At 35.9% G+C, this 13,848-nt stretch overlaps 1 protein-coding gene across 1 annotated transcript in view; it reads right to left on the bottom strand.

Moving 5' to 3' along the window:
• ptprq (protein tyrosine phosphatase receptor type Q) overlaps nucleotides 1-13,848 on the bottom strand; it is a 354,834-nt gene that overhangs the window by 172,533 nt on the left and 168,453 nt on the right. The window contains exons 21-24 of the mRNA XM_051930873.1: nucleotides 12,220-12,289; nucleotides 11,935-12,134; nucleotides 10,656-10,875; nucleotides 6,961-7,089 (exon numbers count right to left, since the gene is read on the bottom strand). Of these exons, the coding sequence (XP_051786833.1) occupies nucleotides 6,961-7,089; nucleotides 10,656-10,875; nucleotides 11,935-12,134; nucleotides 12,220-12,289 (619 nt within the window). The remainder of the gene's footprint in view (nucleotides 1-6,960; nucleotides 7,090-10,655; nucleotides 10,876-11,934; nucleotides 12,135-12,219; nucleotides 12,290-13,848) is intronic.

The following is a 13,848-nucleotide window of genomic DNA, read 5'->3' as shown; positions in this document are numbered from 1 at the left end:
AAGAAGTGTTAAGATGAATTCACAAATGTTGGGAGAAAAAGAGCTCAATATTAACAGAGAGAGAGAGAGAAAGAAAGTAAAAAAGGGAATTCTTTGATAGTGGTTATATGGGCAAATGGACAAGACACTTCACATAACAGGCAAAGATTTTACTCCTAGAGAAGCTGTTGTGTTCAATTTCTGTTATTTTTAGTTTTTACTTAGTATTTTACTTGTGTTAATTTAATTTACATAATACATGCTCCATTTACATACAGTATGTTGTGGCCTCCTTAGTATCATTCTGGTTAAAAATGACTGCCATGAAATGCTCTCCCCATAAACCTTTTTACTTCCCAATTTAAAGTCCCTTTGTTTAGCACATAACTCATTACAATCTCATTAATTAACATCAATTTTCTTTTGTTTAAGGATAACACGTTAGATTTGTTGACAATGCTTATTCACTCAAATAAACAGAAAGTACATCTTTGAATGAATGTGTTAAAAATTAGTTAACATTAAAGATTCTGTTATCCTAGATATTTACAGCATTTTCCTCTTGTCCTACAAATATATACTACGTATAACAAAATACAGTATTGTGTTTTTTTCTTAAAAATAAATTTCTGCACACTGATAAAACTTTAAATCATTTTGTTTTTTTAAATTATTTCAAAGTCGTGTTTTACGTATCTCAGCTTGGGTTTTATCTGTGTGAACTTTCTACCAGATAATGAATATGTTTTTTCTCAGTTATAACTAAAGATGGGTAATTCAGATTAATTTATACTTTTTGACTGGCCCAATAAAAGTGAGTTAAGGTGAGTGCCCTGAAACCGACTCATACATTATACAAGGTTAGTTCAGTTCATGTATCTAAAGTTGCTATGACAAGAACTAGTTATCTACCACTCTTAAATGGATAACTGTCATAGTTAATCTTAAGAGTCCTGGAATCTGTTTTTTGTGCTGATATGTTTGGTCAATTATTGGTCAAAATTAGGACACCAGCTTCTGCATGCCAGCACATTTTATATGTGTGCGATCACCTGGCCAGCAACTACATGTTGAACTGGTAAATAATTAAACATCTAAAGATGGTGGTACAATGACATTTTCAAAATAATGGTAAAAATATTCCACAGCCTAAAATAACACACTTGCATGTACAAAATGTTGAAAACTCAACTCCCAGGAATAAAAAATGGAATTGTGACACTTACTGTAGCTTATTTTAGTGCTTACTAACTCACAGATCACCTACTGCATGACACACTGTTCTGTTGATTTTAACAGAATGTATCAAAGTACAACAGTTTTTGGAAATTAAGATTTCATTCTTTTAAAGCATTCATGCTAGTACAATGAAAAATCTGATTATCTATACTAATTAATAAAAGGCAAAGCCCTCACTGACTGACTGACTGACTGACTGACTGATTCACTCATCACTAATTGTCCAACTTCCCGTGTAGGTGGAAGGCTGAAATTTGGCAGGCTGATTCCTTACAGCTTACTTACAAAAGTTAGGAAGGTTTCATTTCGAAATTCAACACGTAATGGTCATAACTGGAACCTCTTTTTTGACAATATACTGTAATGGACGGCAGCTCGATGGCCGTGGGAGGCGGAGTTGAATGTCACGTCATCACGCCTCCCACGTAATCACGTGAAAAGACTGTGAACGCAGTAGGGAGAAATGAAGGAAGAGCCGCAAACAGTGAAGAACAAAAAATTCATTAAACAATTGAGAAGGGAGCGAAACAATAAGAAGCGAGCGAGTGAAGCATACAAGCATCTTCATAAGGGAAACAAAGCACGATGTAAAACGTAAGTTTAAATTAAGTTTATAGAAACGCTCCCACTGCGGATTGCAATAACATATTCGCGAGATAAAAGTTTAATGAGAAGACACGAGCTATAAACGAACCACACGCCGTAGCGCAACGTTAGGGGCTTCACCTCTGGCGCTGACGTTCGAGATTCGATTCCCGAGAGGGGATGCAATGAGTGTGTATGCATGAAGAGCACAGAATTAGGGCGAAACACGTGTCGCGTACTCTTTGCATAATTTGAAAGTAAACAATTTCAACCATTCTATGATCTGCTTCTCGCAACTGAAAGACGGCACATGGCGGATGTTAGCCGACTTGCTGACCGCAACGTTAGGGGCTTCAACTCTGGCGCTGACGATAGAGATTCCATTCCCGAGAGGGGATGCAGTGAGTGTGTAAGCCTGATGAGCCCAGAATTAGGGAGAAACACGTGTCGCATACTCTTTGCATTATTTGAAAGTAAACTATTAAAACCATTCTATGATCTGCTTCTGGGAACAGAAAGAGGGCACGTGGCGGATGTAAGGCGACTTCCTGACTAACCACAAGCGTAACCTGGCAGGTAACCACCCATACAGTCAGATTGTGATTCAGAAAAGGAATGCCATGAATGTAATTACCACGATCTACATACTGTCAAATAAACGAAACACACGCCGTAGCGCGACAACTGTGAAAAGGGAGGTTCACAAAAAAACAGATTCTTAACAAATTGTTATTGGTATATTTTCGATCCGTTTAAAAAGGTTTTCTTTTCTTCTTAATTAAAAATAAAAAGCAGTACTTCGCCGCAACGAAGCGCGAGAATTTGGCTATATATATCTGCTTCTCGCAATTAAAATAGGGCACGTGGCGGATGTTAGACAACTTCATGACCAAACATAAGCGTTACCTGCCAGGTAACCACCCATACAATCAGATTGTGATTCAGACTAGGAATGCAATGAATGTAATTACCCCGATCTACATACAAGGCGAAAGTCTTGCAACATTCAAAGATGATGGTTTGGGATAAGTACACCATGGAACATAAAAGAGCTTATGAAGCCTTGAACCGAAAAAAGCAAGATCTCAGAGATCGTAAAAAAAAAAAAAAAATAGGAGGTAATGTCGTTTTACTCGCTGTAGATTTTAGTCAAACATTACCAGTTATTCCACGAGGGAGACCAGCAGATGAACTCAACGCATGATTAAAATCCATGCTTCTCCCACGGTCGGTTATATGTCGCATGTTCTCGGGTAGGTACACCAAAAAATGTATACATTTAAGCATGTAATGGGCAAACAAAAAATGAGGTATACCCGAAGGCACTGCAGTAGTACTCAATGTTACATTAACATTTAAGAAATAAAGTTTTACTGTTTAATAATTTATACGCTTCTTATATGTTGTTCAAATTCTTTTCTCAAAATACCAGTGACAGCGCAATGCACGATAACATGGAGTGAATACACCATACGCATCCGCCCACGGCCACCCGGTATCCATCAATAAGGGCGCGCACATAAAGGTGACCTTCAAAAGGGCGACCTCAATTAGGCGCGGCGAATAAAAGCGCACATAAATAAAAGCGATCTTCAAAAGGGCGACCTCAATTGAGCGCCGAATAAAGGCGCACGCAAATAAAGGCGAGTTTCAAAAGGACGACCTCAATTGAGCGCCGAATAACTGCGCGCATAAATAAAGGAGTGCTTCAAAAGGATGACGTCAATTGGGTGCAGCGAATAAAGGCAAACGCAACAAAATTACAGAAAATTTATTAGATAAAAGCAATGATTGAACGTATAAAAAGGTGAAAGCAAGAATATTAAAATATCCAATTAATTAATGCATGAACTTCTAACGAACTACTTCTAACGAACTATTTCTAAAGCTCTCTATATTTCGTTGTTTTCAAAATTACAGAAAATTCGATTAAGGCAATGACTGAATGTATAAAAAGGTGAAAGCAAGTTACACTTGAAGCTGTAGATTATGTGCGATACCACATAGATATTCAAGATGCAGTCTATTAGCATAATCAAGGACAATTAATTTAATTCGCTCCAAAGGTCATCCTTTTGAAGCGCTCCTTTATTTGCGCGCGCATTTATTCGGCGCTCAATTGAGGTCGTCCTTTTGAAGCTCGCCTTTATTTACGTGCGCCTTTATTTGGCGCTCAATTGAGGTCGCCCTTTTGAAGATCGCTTTTATTTATGTGCGCTTTTATTCCATCCATCCATCCATTTTCCAACCCGCTGAATCCAAACACAGGGTCACGGGGGTCTGCTGGAGCCAATCCCAGCTAACACAGGGCACAAGGCAGGAAACAATCCCGGGCAGGGTGCCAACCCACTGCAGGACACACACAAACACACCCACACACCAAGCACACACTAAGGCCAATTTAGAATCGCCAATCCACCGAACCTGCATGTCTTTGGAAAGTGGGAGGAAACCGGAGCGCCCGGAGGAAACCCACGCAGACACGGGGAGAACATGCAAACTCCACGCAGGGAGGACCCGGGAATCGAACCCAGGTCCCCAGATCTCCCAACTGCGAGGCAGCAGCGCTACCCACTGCGCCACCGTGCCGCCCGCGCTTTTATTCTCCGCGCCCAATTGAGGTCGCCCTTTTGAAGGTCGCCTTTTTGTGCGCGCCCTTATTGAATAGAACCCGGCCGCCCTGGTGTGCGCAGATAGGAGTTGATTCTACAATAAAATAAAATAAAGATAAAAAGAGTAATACAATCATCATCCATAAAGCGGATAGTAGACGTGACGTACTATATGTGTACCAGATTTCAAGTCAATAGGTCAGGGGTAAGCAACGTCGGTCCTGGTGAGCTGCAGTATGTGCAGGTTTTTGTTCCAACCCAGTTCCTTAACGAGAACTCAATTATTGCTGATGAAGCACATATTGCTTAAGTGACATTTTGATGCTTCATTTTAGTGGTCTCGCTTGTTAAGGTTCTCCAACCTTAATTGCTTATTTCAATCTTAAACTGCTGCATTCAGTGTTTTAATTGCTCCTTATTAGCAATAAGATGTAAAAGACAAAGCAGCCAGCAGTTCTCCAGCTAGCTTTTTTCCAATTATATCTGTGTGTGTTCATCATGCACTGTTTGATTTAATAAAACACTTAATAGAAAAATGTGACAGACTGAAAATGATCTGTTTTAGGCTTCATATCATTTGGATGATATCCTTGGAAAGGAAAAAAATCTACGATATAAGAGCCTTACATTGCACAGACTAACAAGCCATAAAATTAAATAAGGTCTGAGATTGGCAATGATTGGTTTCTAATTAAGCAATTGGGTTGGAATGAAAACCTGTAGCCACTGCAGCTCACCAGGACCGACGTTGCCTACCCCTGCAATAGGTGAAACGGTTTGCGAGCTACAGGTGATTTAAAATCCTGGACAGATAAACGAATAGCCACGGTAGCAAATTCTAGAAGAAGATTTTACTGTTTAATAATTTATATTTATATGAAATGTGCTTCTTATATATTACTTCATATTCTCATATGATAATGATGTTAATGTTGTTTATATTGATTTCTATGTTATTGAAAGTGCATGTATGTGTGTATATATATATATATATATATATATAGTGTATATATATATGTATATATATATATATATATATATATATATATATACACATATTATATATATATATATATACACACACACATATATATACACACACATATTTACATATATATATATATATATATATATATGTGTATATATATGTGTGTGTGTGTGTATATATATATGTGTGTGTGTATATATATATATAATATATGTGTGTATATGTATATATATGACAGTAACACCCATAACAATGACAACACAATTACATTGATAATCATGTTACGTTATTTTTAAAATGTTTCCTTTACTTTTTCATAACCTCTTTAACACACTACTTCTCCGCTGCGAAGCGCGGGTATTTTGCTAGTAATTAATAAATTGTAAAAAAAAAAAAAAAAAACTGTGTAGTGATAGCCTGCCTAATATTCTTCAAACAACAGCCCTCACAGTTCAATTCCTGAAAAGATTATAAGAGCCTTTGGCATGGGCTAGGATGAAAATCAAACTAGCAAAGTCCCACTAGCTAGGTATTAGGAATGACCAGATTGTATTATTCATGAATGGCAAAAAATCTTTGCACTAGCTAAACCCATCCGAAGCTTAAGGATACAGTACAACCCATGCCTTTCTGACAACAAGATGGCACATGCAGTCATTAATCAGCTGCAAAGCTCTTAAAAAAAGTCTTGAGTTGACTATGCCATGAGAGAAGTGTTGGAGGAGGCACTGGAGACAAAAAAACCCAGAAATACTCAGAGCTAGGTGCTGAGTGCAGTAAGGAATTATGGAGTGTAGACAGCTGTACGGTGAAAGAGGATTGATTAGAACTTTTTTGTGAATATCCTGTCTAAGCCTGTTGGCTGAACAGGAGTAAGACTGAGGAAGGGACTGAAGAAACATCAATGAGGGGTGACTTCTGGCTGTTAACTCTGTAGCTGGCAAGGGCAGCACATCTATTTGCAATTCAACTGCTTAGGATATCTTGTTCAGTAATGCTAGTTACTTTTCTTACAATTGAATTGTTATATAAAACGAAGATTTCAATTATATGCTAACAAAACTGAGTTTAAATAATAAATGGGCATGTACATTTAGATTATCTCATGTTGTGATATAAACTAGTCCCATTAATAGCTTATGAAAAACCTTTTCTATTTCAATTCTTCAATTATATACCCTAATTAAATATTAGGATTCTTTTTCATAATAGTCTTAGTTTGTCAACCATTACAGTATGTGAACACTAACAAAAAATCTACATAACATTTTACTATGTATAATATATGAACTAACAGCTAAAACCCACAAAAAATATCATTTACAAGGCCTTAATACAGTATACTGCTATTCTTCTGGTTGTTTTAATCACCACTGGATATGTCAGAAATACCCGTCCCTTGTGAAACAGCTTAAGAAGTCAGTCTTTTTTGTTTCTGTTCAGACAGCTTCAGCTTTTATATATCACCAGAATGGCTCCTAGGTCAGTCTTGTACCATTTCTCCAGAACTATAATAACAATAATATTTGTTTCACACTGTCACACTGCTTACTGTACCTGAAGGGCCATATAGTTCAACTTTATAGCTAAATTTTCCAGTCACAATTGTTGGAGAATCCCAGAAAACTGAAAACGATTTAGATGTGATGTTTCCCTTGGCTGGGTTCTGAGGTGCATCTTCAGGCACTGGAAGGAAAAAAGAATTCATCTTTACTCTATATTCTAATTATTAATCAATTTTTTCCATATGTGTAAACAAAGGCAGGGCTATAGAAGTTAAAGCATTGTCAATACATTAGCATGCATACTGCCAATGCTTTCTGCATCTGAACAGGTGTAATGATAAAAGGACACAGGAAAAGCCACTATGCAAAGATTTGAGAATCCTAGATGCCTCAGTGTCCATTCTACTCTCATTTCAATAACATAATGGGAATGTGCTGGACAGGACACACCCAGAAGCAACACCACATCTGCCAGGGGACTAGCAGAACCCAAATGAGTCAAAAAGGAGAAAGAAAAAACTGCCTCTTCCATCTCCAGAATGTGAATAAAAGAAGGGCAATGCACCAAAGGGCAGTTTACATAAGATCACTGCTCGAGAAAGCAAACTACCTGACTGAATGTGCCAGGCTGAATATTATTTAACCCAATAAATAAATTGGTCCCAATCCAGGTGGTTCGGCATGTGTTGGGTGCGGCAATGTGCTATCAGCTGATGCTCCAACCTCCTCCTCCTCCTAATAAACTGGTATTTTTTATAGTTAATGGCTATTACCTGGCAAATATACAATATGGTAATTGTTCCTGCTCTCTGCAAAATACTTTTTGAAACTGATAAATCACAGAAAAGAAATCTTTTTCATTTGTTGTGTGTGGTATGGAATTTTTGCCTTCATTTGTGTGAACTGTTCTCATTTTAAAAGTCACAAAAAGAAAAACAAAGATACTCGGATTGTAGAATGTTTTTTGTCACATGTCATACTCAATGCTTGAAGCTTTGCAGTCTCACTAGGTTTTGAATTTTGGAAACAAAGAAGAAATGCAGGGACAACTTGGGGCAGACATTGTTTGTTACCCACTAGTCTTTTGTTACTTTAAGAGGAACAAACCACCCCCTCACATCATTAGTTGGGGTAAATTAACATAGACAGTCAATATAGGGAATTTCTAGAAGAATATCAACAAGCATTTTTCCCACTTCTGTGCAGGTCCAATTGTTTGCACGTCGATCTTCACTTGTTCCGATCCAAGACATCCTTAGATGCAACGCTGACTTCTTGCATGTTTTCTTAAACCAATCAAGCCATCAATTCTTGGTCTCTGTGTGGTTCCTTTCCATGTGGACTGAGGTATAGGGCTGTCTTTACTACCAATTCATCGTTACTGCGTACATCATGGCAGTACCATCGGAGACGTGCTTTACAGAACTTTTAGTGATCAGCATGACTCTTATGATCCTTCTCACTTTCTTCATTCATGATGTGGTTGGAACAGGTTAGGCCAAGAGTACAGCGAAGAATTCATATTTCCATGGTGTGAAGTGCCTGTTCATATTTCGGAGTCACTGACCAACATTCCATACCACACAGGGTGACTGGGTGATTGACTGTCTTGTATATACAGTATCTTTGCCTTGAAGAGGTTTGGAATCTTGTGGTATTAAAGGATCTCAGTGACTTGCCTCCATTTCAGCCATGCAACATTGACTCATGCTTGTGCATCAGGGAGAGTGTCACCATCAGAAGAGATTAGCGAGCCAAGGTATTTGAATTGGGTGACTTTTTTGAATACTTGATTGTCATCTTGTAAGCTTTCATTCATTTGCGGGTCACACACACATTGCATCTTCCTGACATTCAGTCATAAACTGTTTCTTCCAGTCATGTCTTCCACTGCTGCTTGAAAAGCTCAAGGTCATGGCGTAAAGTGGTGTCCTTGGGTATAGCGTTTGGTTGACCACTGCAGCTGTGTCCACACAGAAGATGAACAGTAAAGACATGAGGGTGGATCCTTGATGCATACCAACTCAAAAGGCAGTAAGATTCTAACAGGACATAGAACACTGCTTGTGATGTTATAGAAAAATGAAAATTAGCTGACGTGTTTTTTTATTTGGCAATAATAATACTACAGCAACTGGTCTATTCTGATGCACTACATTAGAGAAATGGTGTTGCTGGTTTATGCAAAAGAATACCAAATGAACAGTGCCAAATAGGATGGAAGAACAAATGAAGAAAGGAAAGTGTCCTGAACAGCAAAAACAGACTAGGTGGTGAAAATGTTTTGACTGATTTGGTTGAAATTTGGTAACATTATAGAAAAAAAAGAAAATTACCTGATCCGTTTTTTTTATTTGTCAATTACAATAACAATAAAATGAGTAGGCTATGCTAATATACTGTGTCCTTTTTGGACTCAGCAATAAAAACTAATTGCAGAGATAAATGGAGCTGACTGTTAGTCAAGAAGAGGAGGTGCCCTGCACAGGAAAAAGAGACTCACTATGTGAAAAATGAGCTGTGACTTGGATGAAGGAATGTTAACTCAAGCTTAAGTAAAATGTGGTTACTAACCATGCTGTAACTCTCGACTGTGTGACTGCTCAGTTAAGGATCCCCCACAACCAGAACAAAGACATAGGTGGACCCTATACATAGTTTATAATATTATTTGGGACATCTTAGCTATTAGCTAAACAAACAGGCTTGATGAACTTAATGGTCTCCTCTCACATGTCATATTTCTTACGCCTAAATGTACATTAAAACTCAATTGTGTTAGAACTTTATTGTCTGGCTATGAATTCAAAGCCAGAAATGACATTACATTAAAAAAACAAATTAATAATAACATAATACCATTAAAAGTAAATATACTATCACATTTACTAAACTGGAAAACAAATTCTAGATTGAATGAATGTAAAAATCCTGCTTCTATCCCTAACATTTCAGTTAAAAAGAATGCAGTTTCATATACAGTAATACTGTCTTTAGTAATGAACATGAATAAATGCCATATCGCTAGAAAAAGCATGAATTCATATATGGCAGAAATGTTCCAGTCATTGGCAATTGTAGCATGATCAACAGTAATGAACTCAATTGAACTAATAAAAAAAGAACCTGCAAATATTGTATACACAAACATACTTAAGTTAGTTCAATAGTACTTCTCATATATCAGAATGACTAATACAATAAGTCTCCAAGCCCGATGGAAGTTGGAGATTTTACAATAACTTCCGTAGGCTGAAACAGGTCACTTGATTCTATGCCTATCCCATGCCACACTATAACCAAGGCACATTGTCTTAGGAAATTTTCCAGGCGGAGCTAGCTAATACAGATAGCTCAAAAACAAATTCTTCTAAATTTCAAACAAACAGTCAATCAGCATTTTTCAGTTCATTAGTACCTAATTCATTAAAGAAATCTAGGCACAATCAATTGAATACTTCTTTTTGTTTAACAAAAAAAAAATCCATGGAGACCTTTTAGCTTTTCTTGTGTCTAAAGTGGCTTGAGGTTAAGAATATGCTTTTAACATAACTATTATACATTTAAAGTGAATTTCAAGATAGAATAGTGTTTGTTAAAGTAACAGAAGAACAGAGTTCTGAACATTCCAAACATTTTGGGGTGGGCAGGAAACAAACATCTGAGGCCATAATTTGACAGGTGCTGAGGGAACATGGAAGCTTGTTTAAACACAAAGGTTTTGAATGTAAAAAACATGCTATTTACCAGATTCTGGCATGCGGACCAAAGCAGTTGAAACTTGGCCTTCATAATCTTTAGTATGGGGAAATACTTCAAAAACATAGGATGTATAGGGCTTCAGTTGGTCAACAACAACACTGATTGGCACACTCCAGGCAAATCCAAAAGGCATGGCTGACACTGGCAGGGATGATGTAGATGTTATAGGGCTGAATATTGTCCTTGAGTATAATTCACTATTATTCTAGTGTTAAAAAGAAGGAAACATTGAAAATAAATTACCTAAAGTGATGCTTCAAATATTCCATATTGTTTAGTAAATAATAAACAAATTTATTTGCATCTTCAAATGCAAGACAGAAGAAATTACAAATCATTTTAACATATTTGTAAATTGATGTTTTATACCACTAAACAGCTGGCATCAGCTTTATTAGCCATGTACAAATGGGGTTAACCAAAAGCTGTGAAACAATTTAAGGTTGTTCATTAGTAGTGACCAAATAAGTGATACCAATGTTTAGGAACAATAAGAGTCAGTATTCATTTTAAGGAAAATATACTATAACACTGTAATAGTGCCTTTCACTCTTAGAGTTTAATAATTGATGAAACCATGAACATTTGCATAATAAACCTAAAATTATTATTTCTATTGTTTTTATTATAAAATTCTAATCTTGATTATTAGTCCTAGACTGCAATATATAATAAAATATAACCTTTATGCAGTAACCTTATCCTAGCACTTTCATTAATCATTGTTAAAAAAGAAACAAATCAAAAGGGAGTATGAAAAAAGCTGTATGAATTAGTCTGATTTTTGGAAAATTACCATTTATCATAATGTATGTATTGTAAAAAAACATTTAAAATCTCTGAGTGCATGGGCACTGTTTTCATACAGTAACTCACTGATAAAAAAAAAACTCTAAAACATAATGCCATTGAAACTGATGAACACTGACAACATATAGTCTGCTGAATTATAAATCAAACTGGATGTTACAAAAAATAGAAACTTTAATCCAGACTCAATTTTGAAATTTACAATACAGTAAGTTCTTGTTTTACTACTTCTAATACTGCATTCCACAAACATCTACAGCATAGCTAAACTATACTCAGATAATCAGTGCTTTCTCAAGTTTTATGCTTAAGGACTTAATTGCAATTTACAAAACTACAGTACTTCCCACTTCCTGTTGGTGAATTTGCATAATTTAAGTACGCCAATAAAAACAGAAAATCTAGTAGCCATACTGTTTAATTTTAAATTAACATAATACAGTATTATACTTACAAAACATTCTGGTACACCGTCCTTCAAAACTTCATCTGCACTAATTTCAATGGATTTTACCAGTTGTCCACTTCTTGCCAGTTTTGTGTTGACCACAAATTTGGTAATACGTCCATTTGGGCGTTTTGGTAAAAACCATTTCACATTTACCGTTGTGTGATTATAGGTAAATGCTATTAGATTGGAAACTTGACCAGGAGCTAAATAAATAGCATGAAATAATTAGTATTTCAATAAATTATTCTTATATCTCTTAGACCAGTTTATTAAAATATTTCTACTTACCATAGTCATCTGTTTTAAAGAATATAGGATAGCTGAAATTTCCAGTACCAGCACTATTTTGTGCAGCTACCTAAACCAGAAAACCATGTAAGGTAAGAAATAACTTAAATGTCTATATCGAAAATACATTGTAAACTTCCAGAAATTAACACTAACATCACATTTTGACAAATATATTGAAAACAGCATGTCTCGGTTTATGTTAGCCTATGGAATTTGCATTTTTGTTTCTTCAAATTTGCTCTTTAAGTGTGTTAATTATAGTTCAATAATGCCTCTTCCGTTAAGGAATAATTCACCAAAATTTCAACCATTTAATAACTGTATTCATATCTTAAGTAAAGACTATGACCAGCACCTAACCTAAGCACCTAAATGAAAGGCAAGTGAATTGTCCTAAGCAAGCATTTTCAAAGTCAGGCTGAATAATATTTGCTATGTGCAGTGTGTTGGTTAATGCAATAGCAATAAACATGTGTTTGTGGTGCAGACTCACTTGCATTAATTAACATAATCTTACTTCCAATACTTATTTTTATGCAGCAATTTAAGTTTGCAGCATTCGTTGTAATTCTAAGTTTTATTCACTCATTGCGAGCCAAGTGCAGTAAATCCTCATCTTTTGCAGATCCTTTAGACTTCCATTTGTAGCTTGTACTTACACTGTGAAAACTACACTTTTGCCTAAACTAAATTAAGACCTCTAATTATGCTCAAATTATAGGCCACTATCTTTGATGAATTCCAGTGAAATAATCTGCTAAAATTGCAAAATGCAATGCATAACTCGACTTTATTTCATCTCATACTGCATCTAATAATGTCTGATGCCTTCTTCATATCATCAACATAGGTTCCTCTCTCTCTCTCTCTCTCTCTCACTCTCTCTCTCTCTCTCTCAACTCTATCTGCTTGCCTAACACAGGAGGCTAAGAAACTTTTCAATTGTAGTTGAAGTAGCAGTAGTAAGTGATAAGTCCTTAAAGATATAGTCATCAATTGGCCGTCTCATTTTTCCACGGGTGTAAGCTCATGCAGCTGCAGGGAGTTGATGGAGCTATTGGGATGACACGAACGTGCACATGAAGGTGCGGTCTTTCTCAATTGCTTCATCGGCTTCATTGCTCAAGTAGTATTTTGTTAAAAGTTTAACTTTAATTTTAAGCTATGCCATTATTTTTTATTAATTCTTTTGTGCTGATTCTACATTATTTTTGTGATTCAGTGTGTATTTACTTGATGATTTAAGCACTTATGTTTTAATGTTAGGCACAATTAATAATGGTTAATTACATGATGTGATTAATTAGTTAATTTTTTAAATTGATTGCCAGCCATAGTTATTTCATAGTTATTTAGTTGTAAAAATTTTTCCATGAACTATCTTTAGTTCCAAGATCTCTCTTTAGTTCCCCACATTTCCTACTTAAAATCTATTTTTACTTCCTGTTTCAAAATCTGTTCCAGATTATCAATACCTTTTTTCATGATTTTGCTCATTTTATACTGAAATGCTTTTTCTATAAATGGCAAATTATATTCTAATAATCCAGATTATCAGAAAAATTCAGTTCTAAATGAAGAGACGACTTTAATATACCACGGGTGGATACTTTATTATAGGTGTTT

The sequence above is a fragment of the Erpetoichthys calabaricus genome, chromosome 1, assembly GCF_900747795.2.
Source record: "Erpetoichthys calabaricus chromosome 1, fErpCal1.3, whole genome shotgun sequence".
Taxonomy (NCBI): domain Eukaryota; kingdom Metazoa; phylum Chordata; class Cladistia; order Polypteriformes; family Polypteridae; genus Erpetoichthys; species Erpetoichthys calabaricus.
Note: the sequence above shows the minus strand (reverse complement) of the source record. Positions and strands in the feature narration are given on the sequence as shown.